This window comes from Manis javanica, chromosome X (assembly GCF_040802235.1).
Source record: "Manis javanica isolate MJ-LG chromosome X, MJ_LKY, whole genome shotgun sequence".
NCBI classification, from domain to species: Eukaryota; Metazoa; Chordata; class Mammalia; order Pholidota; family Manidae; genus Manis; species Manis javanica.
In genome coordinates this window covers 141,132,755-141,155,816 of record NC_133174.1, presented here as the reverse complement: position 1 = coordinate 141,155,816, position 23,062 = coordinate 141,132,755, and the positions used below count along the sequence as shown (strand labels likewise).

Below are 23,062 nucleotides of genomic sequence, written 5' to 3'. Positions count from 1 at the left end.
TCTGCCTTTGCTCTCAAAGTGTGTGTGTGTACAGTGTACGTATGTTCTTCCACACCTGCCAGTGCAGGGTGCCTCCCTACACAAAACATGGATACCCTGCTTTCACGTGGAGGTGACATTATTTTCACCTCTAGACTCAAGATTTACAGGCTTGAGGGAAACTTCTGAACCCAGAAGAGGCATCCAGTTTTGGTGCCATCCTCCAAGAGCTTCCCTTTGTACAGGCTTGTGTACGTAGAAACAGAGTTGCAAGGTCACTGGCATTTTAACAGCAACACTTTTATTGCTTCTGAGAGTTTCCCTAAAGCAGGCATCATCCTATTGCACAGATGTTTCGTTCTCACATTTTAAAGAGTTGCAGTTAAAAGCTTCAAAGTAAAGACAAGTAAAATACCCAGTGTAACTGGAGGTGAGTGAGTGTGGGCTTTAAGGGGACAGGGTCCATTGTTTTTCCTTCACATGTGTACCATCTCTGATTAGCAGCTGCATTTGGATAGCACTTCTGGCCCCAATTTACAGAGATCCTTTTGAAATCAAACTGGGACCCCATTTATCAAGAAAATCAGAGCCCAGACCTTCAGGAACTTGAGTACTGACACCCACTGGCTTAATTAGGATAGTAGCAGAGAGCTGAAGGCTGACACAAAAGTGGCTGAAGTATCCCTGTTTGTCTTAAAGGGGAATGGAGTTCCGAACGCAGGGGAGGGCATATGGTAGTCTGCCCTACCCTGTTCTGCAAGCTTAGTAAACCCAGGAGACAGGCACCCACTGTGGAGAACTGCACGCCTGGTCAAAGGCTTCTTGCAATTTCTTAAGGGTTTCATCAACGCCATTATTGACCAGTGAGAAGTCAAAGTAGTGAGCGTACTGGCCGCAGATGGCTTCTGAGTCCCTTTGCAACTGCTGCAGAGCTTCCGTCTATAAGTAGAGAAAGAGCCACAGATGAAGCAGGCTGCAGCACACCCAGCTGTATTGTGACAGCCTTTAAGTGGGTATTGACTGTGACTACTGCCCACTCTTGAGTCACCCGCTTAAAGACTCAAACCCTGCAGACCTTGCCTGAGAATGTTAGCAGGGTAGAGCATGGAAAGGCAATCAAGAGCACTGCAGTTCTCAGAGGGTCTCAAACTAACCCCGATCACGAATAATCAGAGCTCTCAGAATCAATGGCATGGACTTAAACAGCATCTCCTAGTTCATGGCTTTGACCAACCTCCAGAGCTGCAATCCCAGGGCAAGAATAAGGGGGACTTACAACCCTAGGCCTCTGTGGGACCCCAAACCAGGTGGCCATGTAAAGACTGATAATTTAGCTCCACTAAAGTAAAAATGCAGAAGAGAAGCCAACCTGGGAAAACCTATTTGCAACTGATACCACAAAGGGCTAATTACCCTAACACAGAATTCCTAGAAATCAGTAAGAAAAAGACCAGTAACTCAACAGAAAAACTTAAGGACAGGATCCGGTAGTGCACAGAAAAGGTGATACAAACGGCTCTTAATAGTCTGCCAAGATACTCAACTGTGAATAGTAAAAGATAAGTGTACAATGAGATTCCATTTTTCCCTATTAGGTTGGCCAAAACTCAAACTTTGGATAACATGCTCCTGGCACAGGGGAAGCAAGCACTCTCTCAGGTAATCTCTTTCCCAATTCCCAATGTATGCAGCCTTGGACCCAGCAATTCTGCCTGGAATTTCTCCTAGATATATTTGCACACATGTGAGATGTCACATGTACAGGGCCATGGATTTCAGTGCTATTTATAATAGTCAAAGTTTTAAAACATGAAAAATAGCCATTAAGAAAGGAATGGTGGAGCTAAATAACTATACTCCATACACTCAATGGGAGACCATGCAGCCACTCAGAAACACTGAAGCAGCTCTCTATACCCTAATATGGGGAGATCTCCATTGTGTTTGGAGAAAAATCAAGGTGTGGCAAAGTACACATAGGGTAGGTGTGGAGTGGGTGGTAGGAACTAACCTCCTCCTGCCCTGTCTCTCCCCTCAGCCATGCCCCATGCCAGCCTGTACCTTCACAGCTCCTGAAACTGCACCAGTGTCAGGATGTGCCCCATAGTCCATCTCTGTCACTGGACCCTGCCCACTTTGGGAATAACTGTGTCTGATTTGTTTTGTCCCTGTTACCTAGCATGGCCACTGGCCTAGGTAGTAATTTCATAACTGCTGAATGAAACAAACATGCATACGGCTTTTGGCTTCTTGGCCTTGCAGGAAGGATGGCAGTAGCCAGGAGGCTCATGGGAGATGTGGTAACAAGCAGTCTGGCCAATAATCTAGATTGATGTCCCAGTCTAGGCAGGCCCAGAGAGTGAACCCCCATTTGCCCTGCACGATCACCTCGTTCCTACCTGACTGCCCTGGTCAGTGGGTGCAATAAACACAATGAAAGGTGAAAGTTCTGCTGTCCGAACAATCTTCAGGGTCTAAAAGAGAGGAAGAAAAGAAGAAAAAAGAGTTAGCCATCATGACAGATTCCTTCTAAGAAGCATCTGTGAGCTTCATCAAGGCCAATACTCTTTCCATCATTCCCAGTACCACTGTTTCTTCCAGGTGACCCCACCTGAGCTCCCTGAAGATTCCCGTGAGCTTTGCTCTTATGCAGCCCCTTCCCCATCCACTCCTGCCTTTCCATGGCTACCCACCTGGGGCTCAATGTCAAGGATGGCAATCTTGTCCTGATTATGAATCTGGTGCACCGTTTCAAATTTGGTGCCGAACATGTTGCCTTGGTAGCTGCCAAACTCCAAGAACTCGTTGGCAGAGATGCTCCTTGTCATCTCCTCTGTGGAGATGAAGTGGTACTCCTTCCCGTCTTCCTCACTCTTCCTAGGTGGCCGTGTTGTATCTGTGCACAAGAACCACCTCCTAAGGGCTTGGAGCACGGTGTCTGTACTGAAGCCCTCACTGCCTTTCATGCAGCACTTAACTCAGTTGGAAGGGCTGATGACAGGAGATGATGCAGACCAGGAAATCCCCTGCAGGACCCACTGAACTTTTAAGAGGCAAAGCCCAACATATAAAATTCCTATCACCATTTTCTATGAAGTTACATCCCTTAAACCACCAACCCCAGGTATATCAAGGCTCAGAAATAGAGAAATGATAGTTGGAAATATTTTAAAAACAGATCTGTGGGCCATCTGCTTTCTGCCCCCATTGTGTCACTATGTCCCTAAAGGCAAAACAGAGAGGCAAGGAATAAAAAATACTAATATCAGGTTTGGAATCCACCTCTCTACTTTGACTTAGCAGTATCTCTTCCTCGGAATACACACAACCACACTATGCAGATCCACCTTCCCACTGACTGGCTCAATTCTCCTGCTAGGACAGCTGCCAAGGTGGTCTGTGCCTTTCCTGATCACCTCTTTGATTTAGAAGATATTTTATGAAAACTGGAGGCAGCCTAGACATCAAACAATTGTGGGATCGCTGAGGAAATTACAGTACAGCCACTCAGTGAACTGGAAGAGAGTTTTCAAAGTGATTTAGGCACATGAGAAAATGTTTATAACATAAGGTAAAATGAAAAAAGTAATACATTTTTAGGAACATATTATTCACTTAACTTTTTAAAACAGGATAAAAATGTCTTACTCTTGCTTCTGTTATGCAGACAAACAGCATAGAAGAGAACAATAAGAAAACAACATACTTTGTTAGCTCGAGTCATGATGGGTACAAATTGGTACCTTTCCAAATTGTTTTCTTTTTATGATCAAACATTAAAATAAAATCACCCTCTGAGGCCCCCATAGCTACTTACACGGGGCAGGGTATGCAAACTTCTCCGGGCTCTGGCTGAGCAGGGCATTCTTAATGTGGCTGCGACCCACCCCACTGGCTCCTGTGTAGGGAAAGAAGGCGGGCTTGCAGGAGAGAAACAACGTTGCTCATTCTGTTTCTTTACCCAAAGACAAAGGCGGGAACAGGAGCAGAAATGGGATATGGGTTTACATCTCTCAGAGCGCCCCAAATCGCCTACCGGTGAAAGCGAGCCAGTGTGGTGCCATCAGGAGGATTTGGGGCTCCAGGCCCTTGTTTCCCAGTTGGGGAGGAGGCTCTATCTAAGGACTAATGGTCAGGACTCAGCACATAACTGTCATTTACACCAAGGAGCCAGATAACACATGGCGTTTTCTGTTAGTTTTCTAAAGATACTTGCTTTACTGAACTCTCCAAAATGAATGGAACTGAATCGAAGCCAGTGTTTTTATTGGAAATTTCACTAGAACCCTAATACAAATCCTCTAGGCAAGTAATATTTTAAATCTAAAGACAGGAGCTGAGCCACGCACCTAAAAGAATTAATTGCTGAAAAGCTTAGATGATGAACCCAGACGGGGTACCCATAAGGACTCAGAGAACCCAGGGAATTCAGTCCTGTTTCTTTCCCACAGCTTTTTTTTTTGAAGGAGGGGGTTATATGCCACAGGCCGGAAAATGAGGGCAGAAATGTACTGTAACTAGCAAAGCAACATGGGGCCAACAAGAAGATACCGATCAGCACCAGGGTCTTCCTCTTGAACGCAGGGAGCCGAACCACTTCCTCGTAGGAAACAACGTCCAACTGGTCAAAAACTAGAGAAAAGGAAAGCCAAGCAATGGTCATTCCCAGGGCTGGGTGAATAGAGGTCCGGGTTCAGGCAGTGAGGTGGGAGACTGAACTGAACCCCAGTAGGCCTGGCCGCATCCCACGCAGCAGGGAGCACAGGCACGCAAGGCTGCGGAGGAAGGACTCTGGACTGTGATGAGGGAGTTCTTAGCAAGGGCGTGACATGATCCTGTTTAGGTTTGGAAAGGTAGGTAAATGGGTGGAGACCGGTGGGCAAACCAAACTTAATCTCATCTAGCCAAGGAATGATGAAGGCTGAGACCAACTGTCCATGCTAGGATGCTGGCAAGGAACAATGTAGGAGCTCCTAACCTAACCCCCTGCCCTTCCCACCTGCCACACCTGTGTGCCAGGTTCATCCCCCACTGCTCTGCGGGGTCACTAGCGACGGTGGGCAAGGCTCCTCCTGCCCTGGCCCTGGCCTTGCTCGGGCTCCTCCCCTCACCTGCCACTGAGGCTCTGGTACACCCACTTCCTTGCAGGCTCCTGAAATGCCAGGTGATTTCAGGTTCTGTGATTTGCTCACGCTCTTGTCTTTATCTAGACTGGTCCCAGCAGGATGGAGACATTTAATAAATGGCAGATTATTATTCATTATCTATAATCTGTTTGAACCCATTTATAATATTAGTGTTTTACCAACCACAGTAGGTAAAAAAGCCAGATTTAGTTCTCAGAAAAATATGCCCCTCTCTGGGGCTGCTCAGATCTTGCAGCTGGTCAAGGTGAAGGCACAGACAGTGACATTGAAGAAGGTCTCACAGGCTGTTCAGTCAGTCACCTGAGGGGTAAGAATGGTGAGCAGGTGGGGGCACATCACCAACCTGCCTTTACATGGACTGGCACTGTCTCGCCAAATGCAGTGAGCTTGGGAAGATGAATGTACTTGAGGAGAACCACATGAAATGGCATGCTTTCTGTATCATGTATGTTCCACTGTGAACTGCACCATCTCCCCTTTGCTGCCCAGAAGTCACAGAGAGGAGGCCTGGGAAGCTTACTCGAGCTATGCTTGGCCAGGTACTTGTCTTTACACTTCTTCTTCTTCCCGAAGGGACTGCAGCTCGGGGCTTCCCTGGGAGCAGACTGAGCCGCACTTGCCACACGCCTAGTAGGAAAAGATCACCAAGGATGTTGGCAGACACTCACTATGCAAGCCCAGGGTCATTCACCTGTGCTGGGACAGGGCTCAGAGACTCCTTTTCCTTGTACACTAAGCCTCCAGGCAGATCTGCCTTGGCCCCTCCTCTCCCTCTCCCTCTCCCATTGCTTCACTCTCGTTCTGAGACACGTTCTTGGTCTCGAAGGCTCTCTGTCTTTTTCCTTTGGTCTCTCATCTCCAATCAGTGTCTCTCATATGTCTAACATTCTAGTAGTTTCGTTTGATTTCATTAAAAAAAACAACTTGTTGCAACCCACTAAACTGATTTTACACCTCCTTCAATATGGCTCACAATTTGGACATCACTGTGCTCTCAAGATCTCCTATGGGTCCTCCTCTGCCATCTGCTGCTTTGTGACCTCGAGCTCCCAATCCTGCAATGTTCTTCACTAGGTGTTGCCTCTGAAAATGGCCTAGAAGCCAAGGCCAACATGCTTGGACCCTTTACTAGTATCATGCAGGGCTGGAGTTGTATTTCCTTTGTTGCTCTAATTCTAATAGTTTATGTGTATAAAGCACTTCCCATGTTTAGGTGCCATGTTTATGATCTCCTTCCATTGTATCATCCCCGGACATGAGGTCAATCGGAATTTAGCTTAAAACTAAAGGCCTGGTATGTGAAAAACACCACTCGAGGTTGTGATCTTTTCAACAGAGTTAACTTTGCGGAGGGGATGGCCAGTATGGAGATGTAGAATCACTTGGACTTGTGCTGTGTGGAGGTTGCTGCTGCCACTCCTATGGCCCTGTAGTATAGCCTAGGCCAAGTGCGCAACCTGCCTTAAGGATAGGAATTGTCTTTTCTATGTGCCAGGAATTGGCATAAAGGACACATGCTTAAAATGTGACTTTTCTGCAGGACTCAGATGTTCTCAAGAAGGGCACTAGCCTTGGAGGCAGTCCTGTCCTTGTGCTTTGAGGAAACAAAGGCCCAACAGACAAATGAGGAGTTACTCAGGCTCTTGAACCTGTAATGGCCTACCAGTCAAGCTTATCAACTCACTGTCACCCCCACCTCACCCATTAGGCCAAGGAAGCGGGGACACTGACTTGGTCAAGTAACAGAAACTACACCCAAGATGACAAATTTTTTTCGGCTGACCAATTATTTGTGATAGGCATGGTTCCCTACTGCCCTCAGATTCCACCTGTATACAAGTAGCTCACCACTCCTGCAGCTCAGGAGAAGGGATCAATCCTGCTGACTCCTTGGAGGAGCCTTCCACCCGCCCCTGCCACCAGTTACTGTCATCCTTGTTGATGATTTTGATAATGTCTCCAGTAATAAACTTCAGTCCCGCCTCCTTGCAAGGGATCAGGTTGTCCTTTTTGGGATCATAGTCAAACTGAGCTCTCATGAACATCTGAAAAAGAAGGCAAAGGGAACCACAGCAGCAGTTTTAAAAGGAGCACCAGTATCAGCACATGGAAGTGGGAGGTTCTGCAGTCAACAAGTAGGGTCTGAACTGAATGAACAAATTGTTCACAGAGGGTCAGCCTGATACCCCAACAAGAAGGCATGATGGCCTTTCTGGGGCAACAGGCTTATGGTTATTAGGCCTGAGATGTCTGTTCTCGACAAAGCAGCTACTATCTGAAATGCATGTATTTCCTTGGAGAATCTTTTCACAGGTATGTTAAGTAAACTTAACACCAGTTATCTCTGATAGGAACATTAGGTGAGCAAATCCAACCCAAAGAAGGAAGGAAAGAAATAATAAAGAGAAGAAATAAAACAGAAAATAGAGTTCAGGCTGATTAAGAAAACAGAGAACACACATCTTCCCAACAGAAATCCTAGAAATGTTTAAAAGATTATTATAATAAGATGTTACGAACAATTTCAAATGAATGCATTTGAACTGAGTGAACGAAATGACATGCAAAAGAATTCATACTGTATGATTCAATCATCTATATAAATTTCTGTCTCAAACTGGTGGTCACATGCTTGTCTTCAGGTTGTGAAAATTCATCTAGTTTTATATTTATGATTTATGTATGTTGTATGTATGCCCACAAGTACAAAAAGTTAGTTTAAAAACTTTACTTGAAAATCATACCATCATAGTATAAGGAACTTGTGTTACAAATGTCAGAAATACTTTAAAAAAAAAAACAGCTATTTCTTTTTTCCGCCAATGGCTAGCTGTGTATAGACTGGGAATGTGCCTACTGCTCTTTATATCACCTGTATTTTCTAGCAAAGTAATTTGTACATGGTAGACTCTCAATAAATTTTGAGTAATGGCTCAAAAGACTCTTTCCTTTGGCACTATTAATCACAGGGCTTACTATCGTTTTTGAAAATATCAATTTGCTTGGTGGCAACTGATATCGCACACATATTTTATTTTGCATTTCTTTGATGACTGGTTAAGACTGGACATTTTTTCATATGTTCAATGCCTATTTGTATTTTTCTTCCTGTGAATGATCTCTTCATTCTCTTTCTTTCCACATCTATTACAAACAGGCAGGCCAAGTGATAGTCAAGCCAGTCAGTGGCCAGAAAGATGCCTGCCTGTTTGTACAGATATTTAGTTCAGAGAGCACTTTTTAGATATTTAAAACTTAAAAGTTAAAGTCCCATCACTTCAATTAAATCTCAAAGGACACACCACAGGACCTGAATCCTGCCATCATCACAACAGAAAATAGCGCCACCTACCTGCAATGCAGGAAGACGATTTTGCTGGTTGGGGATTACTTTTAACGAGATCATTCCTTTGGTTTCTTTCTATTACAAAAGGGGAAATAGAATTGTAAGGAAAACTGACTTGGATGATTTGCTGTCTGGTTGTCTCTCTTTTTTTATGACAGTAGCATATTTTGAAACTCTGACCTCAAACAGCCATGTGACTCTTCAATTCCCTCATCTCGGTCTCAAGTGAAAAACTATGTTCTGGTTCAAATGACACTTCTTCCCGATTTGCTGGCACATAGTAGGTGCTTGACAAATAGCCGAATTTAAAGAGCACACTCAACTTTTCATTTATAATATCCCACTCACTGTTCATAACAAATCTGTGACATAAGAATAGGGATTACTCTCTTCATTGTACAGATGACTCAGAGAACTAAATCCACCTGCTCAAAATTGCAGGGCTAGTATAAAGGAGACCAGGGTTTCAGAGCTGCCATTAAAGACTGAGGCCTTCCAGTATCTAGTCCACTGTTCTTTCTAGGTAGATGCTCTGGGCTATTTGCCTTGTCCTCAAGGTTTACTAAAGGAAAGCAGAGAACTGTCATTTCTTGCACAGAAGAAAGATTAGCAGTGATAAGAGTCCCCTAAAGGAGGTATAAAGACTTGGACAGAAAAGTGAGGTACACTGATACCAACTGGATCCACACATTACAAAGACAGCAGCAGAAGAAATACCCACCATCGCCTTCTGCAGCTGATCTACCGAGTGATTGGTCACATTTGTGCCATTGATTTCTAGGATCTCATCCCCGACGTGAAGGGAGCCTACCATGAAATGAAAAATCAGCCCACAAAAGTATAACACAAGAAAAGAAACCAAGGTCTAGAGCATGTTATACAACAGATTGTGTGAAACACTCAGGATTCAAAACATTCAGCCAGGAGAGAATGGAATGTCTGGATTCCCTTAAGGGATGTGTCAAGGTAATATTATTACCAATATTTATGCTACCTTAGATTTTAATAAGAGGCTTAAGTAAACATAAAAGGGCAGGAGATAATGGAGTAGGACTCAAAGCCTGGGATGAATCTGGTGGGCAAAAACAAGCTATCACCTACTAAAACCATGTCATATCTTAATATATTACTCTGTTCTCTCCTCATTCCCAGAACAGCTTTTACTATACGATGCATCTGAAAATTGATGGTACCTTCACATTAAGGAGATAAAAGTTACTTGTAATTATTTGTTCAATTTCTATTTTCTCAGTTGAACTTTTAGCTCCAGGAGGCAGAGATAGGTCTGTTTTTTTCACTGCTATGTATTCAAAGTCTAATGTAATAGGTCGCATATAGGAATTGCTTAAGTATTAACTCACTGGAAAAATATCAGTATAAGAAGAGTAGAAGAATGCTTGGAGGGGGAGATGGTGGTGGCACTGGGCAAATCACATGAAGACCTGAACACATAATTATTCTAAAAAGCCAGTTATTAAGCCACAAAAAGTCTCTTACCAAACACACAAATGCTCCAAGTTTTGAACATTATAAACGTCATGTTCCTCACCAGCGAACAGGGAGTAGATGACTGATCCCTGAATGAATCCCTAGGTCCTACCTTGTCTATGAATCATGCCACCATGAAGAATTCTTGCCACCGTACATGACTGATTTTCATTCAGCTTCAGAGTGATTCCCTGAAATAAAGACAACGGCAAAGTAAGATTTTGATTTCTTCCTGAGGCGATCTTCAAGAGACAATTTAAGACGACTTCTCAGGAGAACTACTTTCCATCTGTACCTGGGGCGGCCCTCAACCAGAACAGGCCTGAGGCCTGCTTTGAGAAGGAGCCCGAGATGGGGATGGAGAGACAGTATGGGAGCTGGCCGCTTCCTCTTGTAGCCCAGTGACCCATGGGGTCGAGGGTAAGCAGTGGATGAGAATATGGCAAGGGATTACCATGGGCTCCTCTGTGACCTTCTCGAACTGTATGAGTCGCACCTTCCGCACCTCCTGCCCCTTGGCATGGACAGGGCTACCCGGGGTGGCAGACCCATTGGTGTACATGTCCTCAGTCATGGCATTCAACTGGTGCGACACTGCCTGTCAGGTGAAAACAGCAGAGCGGTAGATGAGGCAAGCAGCAGAGGCTGAAAACCCATGGTTACTCCTCAAGTTTGCGTTGATACAAAGTTTTCTGTTAGGTGCTGTTTCTCCAAATTAATTGACGTGCTGCAGAAATGGAGAGTGAAGAAAACAGACCCGCACACAAAGGTGGCACTGTAGTGCAGTGGGACAAGGATGGGCCAACCAGATAAGCATACAGGAAAAATAAATGTTGATTCCCACGTCATTTTATATACAGAACAAATTCCACAAGGATTACAGCCCCAAATGTGACAGGGAAGAAAACCGAGCTCAGCCTCAGACCCTCAAGGTATGCCAAAATGTCTTACATAAAAGATCTTATAAAATGAAAATTAAAAAGACAAACACTTTAAAATTAAGAACATCTGTTCATCAAGCACTCTGCTGATGTAGCTGGAAGTTTGGCGGACACAGAGAGCAATAATCATTAGAGCAAATGATTGACTTCATCAAAACTAAAAAATTCTCATCAAAAGACACTTAAGAAACTAGAAAGGCATAATACAGCTTGCCAGTAAAAACCTGCAGTCCCTATAGCTGACAAAAGACCTGGACCCAGAACATAGAAAGAACTCTTACAACTCAGTAACAAGATCACAGCCATGAAAAGATGAACCAAAGATTCGAACATACGAGCAGCCAATAAGCCATGTGGCAAACCAAACGAACGGCCTAGGAAACCTCACGTGGAAGTGACGCGGGACACCACGTGCTGGCGCTAGGAGCGCTGAATGCGTCGGCTGCGGGTGAGAAGAGTTCCGGCAGCTTCTTGTAGCAAGTGAGACATACCTTTGCCAGTGGCCCAGCAATCGACTTCTAGGTACCCACCCAAGAGAAAAGGCTTGTACACGAATGATCATCAGAGCTTTATTCATAATAGTTGAAAAGTGGGACCAACCCCAGAGTTCACTTACACTTCATACACACTTACCAATAAAAGGCTCTAGACGCCAATACATGCAGCAACATGGATGGATCTCAAAAGCACTATATTGTGTGAAAGACAGAGCACTACATGGTACAACCTATGAGGTTTTAGAAAAAGGAAAATTCAGCAAAAAAATTCAGCTGTCTCTGATGGGCTGGGAGGGAGCATGATAGAACTGTTTGGGATGCTGATAATTTTCTATGTCATGGCAGGGTTTTGGGTAAGAGCTACTACAGTGGGAAAGGCCAAGTGAAAACCTCTGAGAGTGTCCCCCACTCACCCCAGATAAAATATCAAACAAAAAACACTATGGCCAGCTGGAAAGAAGAGGAACAGGCCTGAGCTTGGTTTCTGGAAGGTCCAATTTGATATTTGGGTACAAGCTGAAAATGGATGGCGGCTGCATTCCAGCCACATGGAAGGGTGTCCCTCAAAGACAGCGGTGAGGAAAGATCTTCCCAACTGGTGGGGCTGTGACTACCACACCTTGTCATCCACATGCCTCTATCCTCCTTGTGTTCCCAAGGGTCACTTCTCCTTCCCCTTGGTGGGAATATCTATCATTTATCTATATCTAGTCACTCATTTTCTTTCTTTCTTTCTCTCTTTCTCTCATTCATTCATTCATTCATTCATTCATTCCTGGGCAGTATTTAACCAAGGACTTAGAGGGAACACAAGGAGGATAGAGGCTTGTGAATGGACACGTGTCTCATAATATAGGGGGCACTCCTTACAAAATAACAGAATGCAACATTTTAATTTTAAATGACTTCATCCTTTCTAAGAGGTCGGTAAGAACTGGTAAAATGGTGAAGTCTGAAGTAGGGTTAGTTATTGGGTGGACTCAAATGAGGGAAGTACTGAGAAAGAGAAACTGCCTTCTGCAGCAACTAGAGCTTCAGAACACTCACATGACAGCAGATGATATGGCACATCAACAGTAGCTGCTTCTCGGGAGAGGGACTGGGTGGGAAGGAAACTGTTCAATGTGTAGCCACTTAACCCTTCCAAATGATGAGCTATGTACCATGTGTAACTTTGGTGAGAGAATCAGTAAAAGGAAAAAGACAGCACAGACTACAAATTGGAGGCACACCTTCTAACAGAAATATATACAGACCGTCTGGCACTGAGTCCCAGCAAAGTGAGGAGGGAACCAGAAACCCATGAAGAAAAGAACAAAACATAAGGAAGTTCTGTCCCAGAACTTCTCTGCTCACACTGACTGGTTAGAATCTACCTATGGGGAACAAAAAATGAATAGAGAGAGAGCGAGAGCGAGAGCGAGAGCGAGAGAGAGAGTGTGTGTGTGTGTGTGTGTGTTGACCACATAATTTTGTTCGGTTTGGCCCCCTCCTCCCATGACAAGCTATCTTGCATCAGATGCTTGTCCTCTGGGCCTGCAGTTCGTGCTCAGCCTCTGCTGTACGTCGCTTCTACGCAGAACAAGGGCTCTGTCCCCGAATGAGCGGCCGTGTTCAGTTTCGCTGGGAGGCTTACTGGATAATTGGAGGAAGGGGAGTCTTTTCGACACACGGTGCCACAGCAGTAAGACACCTATATAGTGGATCATGGATCTCAGCGCAAAGTATAAAACTATGTGGCTTTTCAGGAAAAAACATAAGGAACACTCATCAGGATTTAGAGCTCTTATACCTGGTACTAAAAGCAGGATTCATAAACGGAGAAACTGATAAGTTGAAAATTGCAAACTTTTGTTCTGTGAAAGCCTGTGAGAAGATGATGAAAAGACAAGCTATGGACTGGGAGAAAACATTCATGAACCACACATCCAACAAAACACTAGTATCTAGAATATATAAAGAATGCTCAATATTCAACCATGGAAATAATCCAAAAAATGGGCAAAAGACACGAATAGATATTGCACTAAAGAGGATATGTAAGGAAATGAGAATATGAGATGTTCAACATCATTAGCCATTGGGGGAAATGCAAATTAAAACCATAATAAGATACCATTCGTTACACATCTATCAGAATAGCTAAGATAAAACAGTGACACTACTGCTGGTAGGAATGTAAACAGGCACAGCCATTGGGCAGTTGGGCACTTTCTTAAAAAAGTGAATTGCTGTGTTACAACCCAGCAATGACACCCCAAAATAAATGTTCACGTAAAATCTGTACATGAAAGTTCCTAACAACTTTATTCACAACAGCCCAAACCTGGAAAGAACCAGAATGGCCTCCAACAAGTGAGCAATTCAACAGACTGGGGTGGGGTGGGGTGGGGGGGTCCATCCATACCATGGAACACTTCTCAGCAATAAAAGGGAACAAACTATTGATACATGCAACAACTTGGGATAGATCTGAAAAGACTGCATACTTACTATATGATTCCGTTTACATAACATTCTTCAGATGAGAAAATTATAAAGATGGAGAAAAGAGTAGTGGTTGCCAATAGTTAGGTACAGTGGGAAGATGGGAGATAGGATGAATGACAAAGAGGTGGTACCAGGGAGGTCTTTCTCTTGATCGTGGTGGCAGTTACATCTACATGTTACAAAATGGGACAGAACTACAGTAACACATCCTACCAATGCCAATTCTGTGGTTTGGATACTGCACTATTGTTAAGCTCCCAGTAGAGTTGAACTTATATATAGAATGAGGAATTCAAGGACCACTCATTGAATGATTGCTGTGAAGAAATGATGCACAAATCTCCAATTTCTGGCCTCAAAGCATGAAATAAAACTCAGGACTTTCCTTTGACCCTGACTTATGAATCACTATCATTTGTGGGGCTGAGAAAGCTGAAAGCCAAACTCAGAAGAAATTAATTCTAGGGGTTTATCAGCAACCACCAGTTACATGTGTTGGTGACTGTAACAGGATAGAGGTGGCCATAAAGTCTGCAACATGGACCATACTATTTTATCTTGTGTTGTAGTAGATCATCAATAAACCACTGATGATGATTCACCTGTTTCCAGACTTGGTAAGGCCCCTGCACAACACTCCCAACAATGTCAGGTTAGGAAGTCTTAGTCCACAAAATGCAAAATGACCTCGGAAAGGGGGATAAGCCTATGTGATAGTGTACCTAGAACAGGCAGATAAAGTGGCACCCTTAGCTCATATTCTTCTTATTCAGCTATATTACAAAGATTGTTTTTAACATGTCAGCCTTTAAATTAAGGACTCAGCAAAGCTTACCAGAGGCAGAACACATTCCAGCCAGAAAAGTTCAAGAGTTGCTATCCCAAAGGTTGGTCTTTCAAATGTGCTTATCCATCAAGACGTTCCCCCTTCGCGATGACTCAGAGCCACTATCACACTCACCCAGAAACTGCAAATGATGACTAAGATAAACAGAAACCTCCAACGTGGTAAGTAAAGAACTGACCTGCAACAGTTAGGCTTCAAAAAGCAAAGCATGATTTTCTCCTCACCTTACAGCAAACTCCTTCAACTAGGCCCAGATGTTCTCACTAGACAACTGGAGGAGCAATCATTCACTCACTCATTTATCCAACACAAATGATAACTGGGAAAGATATCTTACATCAGGTTTAAGATTGTCTAAGACTATATGAGCTCCAAGGACACAGAGCAAGGTTGTCAGCCTTCTTCAGAAAAATGGAAAAAAGAATTTAAAAAAATGGAGCCTCACAAGAAGCTTTCTGAATGGCCCAAACTGAGCTTAGGAAAATGAGGAAGGTATTTGCCCAGGCTGACAACTTAAATCTGCAGTCTGTCCCATCTGTTCATCCGTTCACCTGCCACTGTTGGGCCCCTGTGATCTGCTCCAACTTTTGTTTCCACAGCTGGTCATATATTCCAGTATGCTATATATATTTACTGGTTCATACCGTTAATCTGGTCTCCCCAAGCTGGACTGTAAGTCCCACACAGGCAGAATCATCATCTGTGTTGACTGAAATCAACACAACTGCTGTATTTAAACAGAGACATGGTTCATTCCTAGTCTTTCTGAGGCTCCGATTAAAGTGCTTTCAGGCCCCTTCATTTGGAGACATCTTCAATACTTTCTCGACAGCACAGGATGCATGCAGAAAAGAGGGTACATTTATCAGTACATCCAGCAAGGTGGCATGGCTACTGGCTAGTGTCCTAAAGGACCTGCCATCCACATCCTGTGCTATCTGTGCGTATGAGAGGAGGTGAGGATCAGGGTCTCATTAGGTGGGTGACCTTACCTTCCTTTGGTGATGGAAAGGGCATGTGTGACATTAGCTTATCCAGGCTGACCAGAAAACTCCTGACTGGATTTCTGGGAGAGGCTGAAACTGCAATTAGGTTAAGCATTCAGGCCTGGTTTGGTAATGTGGCCCAGAAGTGACCCCATGTTGAGCCTCTGTCTTTCTTCTTTTTAACATCTGTTCTATTTACTCACAGACCCAGGCTTGTAGAGCAGTGAGCTTGCCAACAGGAACCGACAGAACAGTCACCGATGACATGAATGATTTCCAAGGCTGTGCTGCTGAATTTGAGTCATTACCACCAGCAAACAGCACCACAGCCACACAACTGGTAAGTGACATGAACAATGTTGAACAAGTTGGAATGGCCAAAGGCACTAGACTGCACTCCAAGGTTCACATCCCAATTTCAAAACCACCACCCTCATCTCCAGTGGACATGGGAGGCCCAAGGCTATGGTGGGCCTGCCCCCAACCAATGACAAGGATGGGTGGCAGTGGCTCTGCTTAAGGGGATTGCTCAGATTCAGAAGAAACTGGGGTATAAACACCCACCCATGACTCTGGCATCTGGCCTCTGCTATGCAGCCTTTTGGCCTTTAATCATACAAACTGCTGGAGTGGCAATGCCTGCTGTTCTGAAACCCCCTTCAGAGGAAACATCTGCAGTAGGGTTCAAAGGGCAGAGGCAGTTGCTCAAAGGAAGTTGGGATTAAAAGAGATGAAAAACAAACTGGGCGGGGGCGGGGCACAGAGCGTGTGGAGGTGAGGGGGAATACAGCAGAGAGAACTAAAGTGGGCTTTCTCCTCCCGACTGCAGTGAACGCGAGTGACAGTGAGCACAGGAAAGAACAAACATTTGTTCAGCCTACTGGTAGGCTCTTTGCCAACTGGTTCCACAGGAGACTCAGGAGAAGGCCTAGGCCAAGAAGGCCTGATCACCAACGAGAGCAGAGCCTGGGAGCTGCCGACAGCTGCCATCTCCCCACAGACCTGGCCGGGGCATGAAAATACCCATTCTTTGCCTGGGTGAGATCCTATATTTCACTTTGGGAAAAAACAAGAAAAGTGCTCCAAGGTATCAGAAAGAGATTAGCACTGTTCAGCAGCAAGAGCTGGGGTACAGGAAGGCTGAGGAGCCAGGGTTTCCTTAAAATCATCCATTAACCAGGCACGCTTATTTTTTTATCTTTTACACTGATTGTTTATCAGGCACTAAATCCATTCAAGAACACACATCAATCCACCCAGAGCCCAAGTCTCTAAAGAGCCCTTCCCACTGCACTTCAGCTTCTCCTTCCACGACAGACTTGCAAGGCCAGCTCTCTGCCCCCCAGCACCTCCCTCATTAACTGCAAGCCAAGCTCGGTGGGGCTGCGTCCCCGAGAGGACGAGGACTCACCTAACAGATTTCTGGAGGTGCTCCCAAAGTTCACATTCCGGCGGGAAGATCTGGCTACTAAACAACCCATTGCTTAGACAAAATATTCAAAGACGGTGATGCATATTATGGAGGAATATAAAGCAGAAACAGGGAGGGGGGTTTGCAATTCCATTTAGGCCTTGCAGGGAAGGTGACTTTTCAGTAAAAACCTATGCATGTATTTTGCTCACATATGGTTCTTTATATGAAGTAAAAGACAGAAAGTGACAAATCAAAAAGAAAATTCCATGGTATGAAAGTTGTATTCTGGTTCCCTAAGTCAAGAGCTTTTCTTCCTGTTCCCCACCCCCAGGGTCACTTCCCCTCCCACTGCCCCCTGCCAATTTTGGAAACACTCCCAACCCAGAGTCCTTTTTTTAGCAACACTGAAAGGCCTGAGCAATTCACTGCTTGGAGGAAAAACCTCTATTGGATGACATATCAAGTGATATTGCTTCCCTTGCCACAAGGGACATTTTTTTTTTGGTATCATTAATCTACAATTACATGAGGAATATAATGTTTACAAGACTCCTCCCTTCACCAAGTCCACAAGGGACATTTTTGATTGTCACAGCTGGGTGGAGGGCCAGTATTACTTTTCACAACAGAGAATTATCAGACTCACAATATCAGTAGTTCCAAGGTCAGCAAATCCCTGATTTAAGGGAATTGATGTTGACCTAAAATGTCTAATTCAGCATCAGATAACAAATGAGTTAGAAAAGGTTATCTCCTCTAATTTAAAATACTGACTAGAATGTATATGATAAAATTCAACTTAGCCTCCAGTGGTCACAATAAAATGAGATTCTTATGTCCAATGTAGATCAATTCCTTCAGTTTTGAAAGAAGGTCATAAAGTTACTGGGAGGAAAGTGGGGAGAGACTACATAACTTGAAAATTATACTTTATGTTCCATTATCCTTCCTGTGAAAAGAAAAACGTCAAATGGAAAAATTCTCTCCTCAAATGAAGCAACCAGATCTAAGTCTGGAGCAAAAAGTTACTCCTCAGGCAAAACCTGACAAAAGCAGAAGCAGCCTCCATACAACGCATGCCACAAGCTCTGGCAAGACTCCCAGAATGCGCTGCACTCCGCAAGACCCTGTGTCTTCACACCGGTGGTTCCCCCTGCCTAGAAGGCTATTCACCAAAGACACCGTAGATACAGGAGCCTCGGCCCTACAGCTTTGCAGAAGCCTACACCTGCCTCTGGGCCGTCCCTTATTGACTTCTCAGCCCCAGAACCAGGCCTGTACACAGCAGGCAATCCACAGCACCGCGTCAGCACGAGTGATTACCAGTGCGGAGTAATGCCACATCAAAGACAGGTCTTCTTAGTGGAAACTCACCTGGGGCCTAACTTATTTCTTAGGTCATTTTTCAGTGTGGGATAGATTTGCCCAAGTGAACTGTCAGGATTCTCAATGTATTGCTTCAGGTCATGGGAAAAGTGCTGCTTCACATAGTACTGAAGAGAAAAGCAGTATTAGGAATTTTATAATCAATTTTATGTGCACTAATGGATACTGCAGCGAAGAATAAGGCCAGAGAGATCTGGCTCCACAGGAGCATGCTGTTTACTCAGAGGGTGTGCCGACACCGTAACTCTGGTGGTGATGGGGCCCCTTTTAAAAAAGGCACACAGCCTCTTCAAGCCTGTCCAGAAGGGGCACACAGGTTTACACAGGTCTGGTTATTTAGTTATAGATGTGGCTCAGGTTGCGCTTGAGTGAAAGGGGCCAGATAAAAAGACTACAGACAGCTGGATTTATAAGACAATCTTGAAAGGGCAAAAAGACAGTGTCAAAAAGCAGATCCATTTCCAGGGTGGTTTCCAGGTTTCCAGGGATGGGAGGAATGGCTGTAAAAGGACCACGAGGGAACCTTTTGGACTGAAGCACATGTTCTATCCATATTTATGACTTTGATGAGTTATACAACTGTATGCATTTACCAAATTTCACTGGACTGCACAATTAAATTCAAGAACTATATGTTTGCTAATTATATGTCAACAAAGCTGCGAAAGTAAATTCAATACACAATTTTTTTTTAAGTTAAGGCTCAGCCAAGTGAGTGGACTGTGGTGAAGTCCAAGCTTATGGGGAACCATGTAGTTTCAGACCCACATTCCCTCCTAGTGCACATTCCTCTGAATAACTTCCATATCTGTCTTGTCGTCTGAATAGCAATAGCGTCTCCCAGACTTGTTCATTCTGGGACTCTTTTAAGCCTCAACAACTGCAATCAAGATGTGAAACAACAGGCATTGCTTGTGTACTCTGGACGCAGTATAAAGGGGAGGCAACAGGGTGAAGCAGAAAGTACACTGAGCTTTGACTCCTCAGACACAAAACCTAGCCTCAGTTTTGTTGCTCATCAATTGTTTCCTTGAGCTGATGCCACCCAGCCAAATAGTGTACAGCTCTACTGTTTGCTTTACCTTGTGCACCTTTAGTTTCCTCATCTGTGAAAGCAGAAGTTCCATTAAGTGTCTAATGTCTACCTCTTCAGTCATTTTATCAATTCAGCAAACATTTGTGAGGATCCACTTATTGGGCATTTAAAATAAAAACAGAGTGTGAAACAGGCCTGCCCTGCCCGGGAAGATCTTGTAGTCCAGGAAAGCCTTCTAAGGTTGGGTGAGCAAGGGCAACACAGCTCCTGCCTGGCCTTGTCTCTCCCTCTCTGTGGGCATTCATTCACTCTTGGTACCTGGCCACCACGCTGTGAGGAAGGCCAGGCCACAGGGAGGGCTGGTGGCCTATCTTGCCTGATGGTGCCCACTGAGAGCCAGGCTCAGCCTCCAGAAGCGTGAGTGAGCATTCTGGTGGCTGCGCCACTGCCCGAGAGACCCTGAATAACCTTACCTTCCTGTGTCCCCACTACACCCAGAACTATGAGAGCGAATAAGAAAAGGGTCAACCTCTCCTCTGGGCATCTTGAAGACAGAGGCTAATAGCTATTTCCATGCCGTCACAGGAATCTGGAGGGCAGAATTACTTCTGAAATCTCTGGGCTCCCTGTCTGCTGACAAATACACAGGCCACCCCATTTGTACCCTAGCACTAAGGGCTCTCCCTAAATGCTGGGACTCACAGTGAGGTGGCTTGTAGAGCCCTTTCTGCTGACCCAAACACGGGCACTTCCACAATGACCAGGCAGGTCTACTCTTGGTTCTGCTCCTTAAAGTCCTTCTGTTACCCTGACTTCAGTCCACGAAGTTTCCCTTGACCTTATTAGGCGCTCTGTCCAGGCCGCGGCCTCTCCTGCTGGCCACCTGGAAGGGCTGTTGGGGACAACGACCTACGGCGCCCGAAGCCCCGCTCGGCCCCACCCCGGGCCAGCCCCCAAGCTCAGCGGTCGGCCGTGCAGGTCCGGACCCCGAGCCCGCGCGCCCTGGGGACTCGCGAGGGCCGCTCACCTCGGGCCGGATGCGCTTCTGCAGCAAGTGCTCCAGGTAGAGGTCGGAGAGCGCCGTGCGCATGCTGCCTCCTGCCTCGCCCTCGCTCGCCTTGAGCGTCATCGGCCAGAAACCGGGCCGCGGGCCGCGGGCACACAGACTCGCGGCGAGCGGAGCCGGAACTGCGAGCGCCGGCGGCCTGCAGGGCGGCGGAGGCGGCGGGGACGCGGCGCGCTGCTGCCCGTCACGAGCCCGCCGGCAGCGCGCCCCGCCCCCGGACCCGCCCCCGGACCCGCCCCCGCCGGCGGGAATTCAAACGGCAGCGGGTCCGCGGGCCTCCAGCTGGTGGAGCAGCCCGCCCTGTCCGTGGCCGAATTCGTGGGAAAGGCGGGAAGCCTCCCCTTCAACTCCAGGCCCCACCCAGAAGCGCTGCGCCCACTGGACGTTGCGAAACTGCCTGCACCGCGGGTAGCCTGCCATCTACATTGCTGCGTGCAGTTCCTTGATGAGAGACCTGATTGCCTCCAACAGCAGCAGCGAGCTGTTTTTCTTGCCTTAGGCCACGTGGCCTCTCCTGCTGTTTAACGCCACAAAAATGATCTAGGATCGGTGGAAGCAAAAGGAGTGGATGTTCCTTAGGTGCAGCAGGGTTCCTTAGCATCCCCGCGCCATGGTGGCGTTAAAACAGTAGTCGAGATGATGGGAGAAAATCCAAGGCCAAGAGTTTAGAGCTGAATAGTCCACTTTTCTCTGCTAAGAAGCTGAGCTCACATGACTGATTACCCTAAAGGGACTATGAAAGGCAGAGAGAGCGCCACGGCTGTGAAATTATGGGATAGATTACAGCATGCAGAAACATACCCTTGCACGTATAGAACTGTGGTATGTTATAGAGGTGGCAAATTAAGTAACCAAAGAGGCACTTTTCATTAACTGAACACAGAAAATAGTAACTTATATTGAAAGATGAAATTTAAACCCTCCCCCATGCCGTATGCAAAAAACAAAAAAAAATTTGTTCCATATAGATTAAGGACTTAAGTGTCAAAACAACTTTAAAGCTCTTGAGAAAAACAGCAAGGAACTTTGAGGCTTTGCGATAGAGAAAGATTTCTTAATACAGACAAACCATTGACTAAAACACAATATCGGTAACTTTGACTGTTAACATTAAGAACTTGTATTCATCAAAGGACAAAGTAAAAAGAGAAAAGAGCACATGTGCATTAGGAGAAAATACTTTCAACACACATGAGTGACAAACGATTCCCATTATGAATATATAAAGAACAACAAATCAAAACGAAAAACACCAATTATCCAGGAGAGAAACATGTAAAAAACATGAATCAACATTTAAAAGATGGAGAAACACATGTGACCAATAAAGCTAATGAACAGATGTTCAGCCTCATCAGTGATCAGAGGTGTGCAAGTCAGGACTACAATGGAATACCACCACTGTACCCCATATAGTTATTAAAAATCAACAAGTCTAACAATATCAAGTACTGGAGAGGATGTGAATCTATATGAGTTTCTGAACATTGCTGGTGGGAGTCAAAATTGATACAGTAGTTACAAAAACAGTTCTCCATTATCTCAGAATTGAACATGCATCTACCCTCTGAGCCAGCAATTATACTCCTAGCTCTATATATCCAAGAGAAATTCTTGAATATATACAACAGAGGACATGTTCAACAATGTTCAAAGAAATACTTTTGTTAATAGCAAAAACTATCAACGATCCAAATGCCCATCGACTGTAGGGTATTCACACAAAAGAATATTACTGAAACAAGAGGAAAACAAATCAGAAATACATAAATATAGAAAAACCCTTCCTTCATCCCCTCCCACTCCCCAGAGGGAACAACCTTCCCCAGTTCTGTGTGTCACCTTCCAGTCCTTCCTCTATGCACATACAAAATATTCATAACTAGAGTTGCCTTCTCTGTCCAGATAGAGAAATCATAGTGTGCATGGCCTTGCTCCTTCTCACCTGAACCATTTTTCCTTTCCCCACCTCCCCGTGAAGCAGGTCTCTTCTGAAAAAGAAGTCAAGAAGACCCCATGGATGCCATACCGTAGAAACTACAGATAACCAAACTGGACCAAAAACTTCAGGTATTGGAAGTCAAGATAAGCTTAATATTAGAAAATTTATTACTCCAATTTATACATTAACAGAATAATGAGAAAAATCCTGTTATCTCAATAGGTGAAAAATACACAATGCAATTCAACATCTATTCGTGGTAGTAAAAAAAAAAAAAACACTTTTAACAAACTCAGCATAGAGTTTGTTATCCTTAACCTGAATTCTAAAACATCCTTAACCTCAATTCCAAAAGTTATTTTTAAAAAGCTACAACAAATATACTTAGTGGTAAAAAGCTGAATATATTTCCTTTAAGATTTTAAACAAGACAAGGATGCCTCTGTAACTACTTTTTCTTCACACTGTGTTATAAGTCCTATCCAGCACAGTAAGGT

At 44.8% G+C, this 23,062-nt stretch overlaps 1 protein-coding gene across 1 annotated transcript; it reads right to left on the bottom strand.

Moving 5' to 3' along the window:
* Nucleotides 1–258: 258 nt before the first annotated feature.
* On the bottom strand, nucleotides 259–20,813 carry MPP1 (MAGUK p55 scaffold protein 1). The gene is made up of 12 exons (XM_037025031.2): nucleotides 20,585–20,813; nucleotides 10,415–10,558; nucleotides 10,073–10,151; nucleotides 9,194–9,279; nucleotides 8,479–8,547; nucleotides 6,975–7,171; nucleotides 5,647–5,753; nucleotides 4,531–4,611; nucleotides 3,797–3,877; nucleotides 2,673–2,875; nucleotides 2,379–2,453; nucleotides 259–918 (listed from the first exon to the last, which is right to left on the bottom strand). The coding sequence occupies exons 1-12, from the start codon at nucleotides 20,684–20,686 to the stop codon at nucleotides 742–744; spliced, it is 1,401 nt and encodes a 466-aa protein (XP_036880926.1). The 5' UTR covers nucleotides 20,687–20,813; the 3' UTR covers nucleotides 259–741.
* Nucleotides 20,814–23,062: the final 2,249 nt, after the last annotated feature.

Coding starts and splice junctions, on each gene's coding strand:
- MPP1 (XM_037025031.2), bottom strand. CDS start 20,686: ATGACGCTCAAGGCGAGCGAGGGCGAGGCAGGAGGCAGCATGCGCACG. Junction 8,548..9,193: donor ATCAGCTGCAGAAGGCGATG/GTGGGTATTTCT, acceptor CTTTTGTAATAG/AAAGAAACCAAAGGAATGAT. Junction 2,454..2,672: donor TCCTTGACATTGAGCCCCAG/GTGGGTAGCCAT, acceptor CCTCTCTTTTAG/ACCCTGAAGATTGTTCGGAC.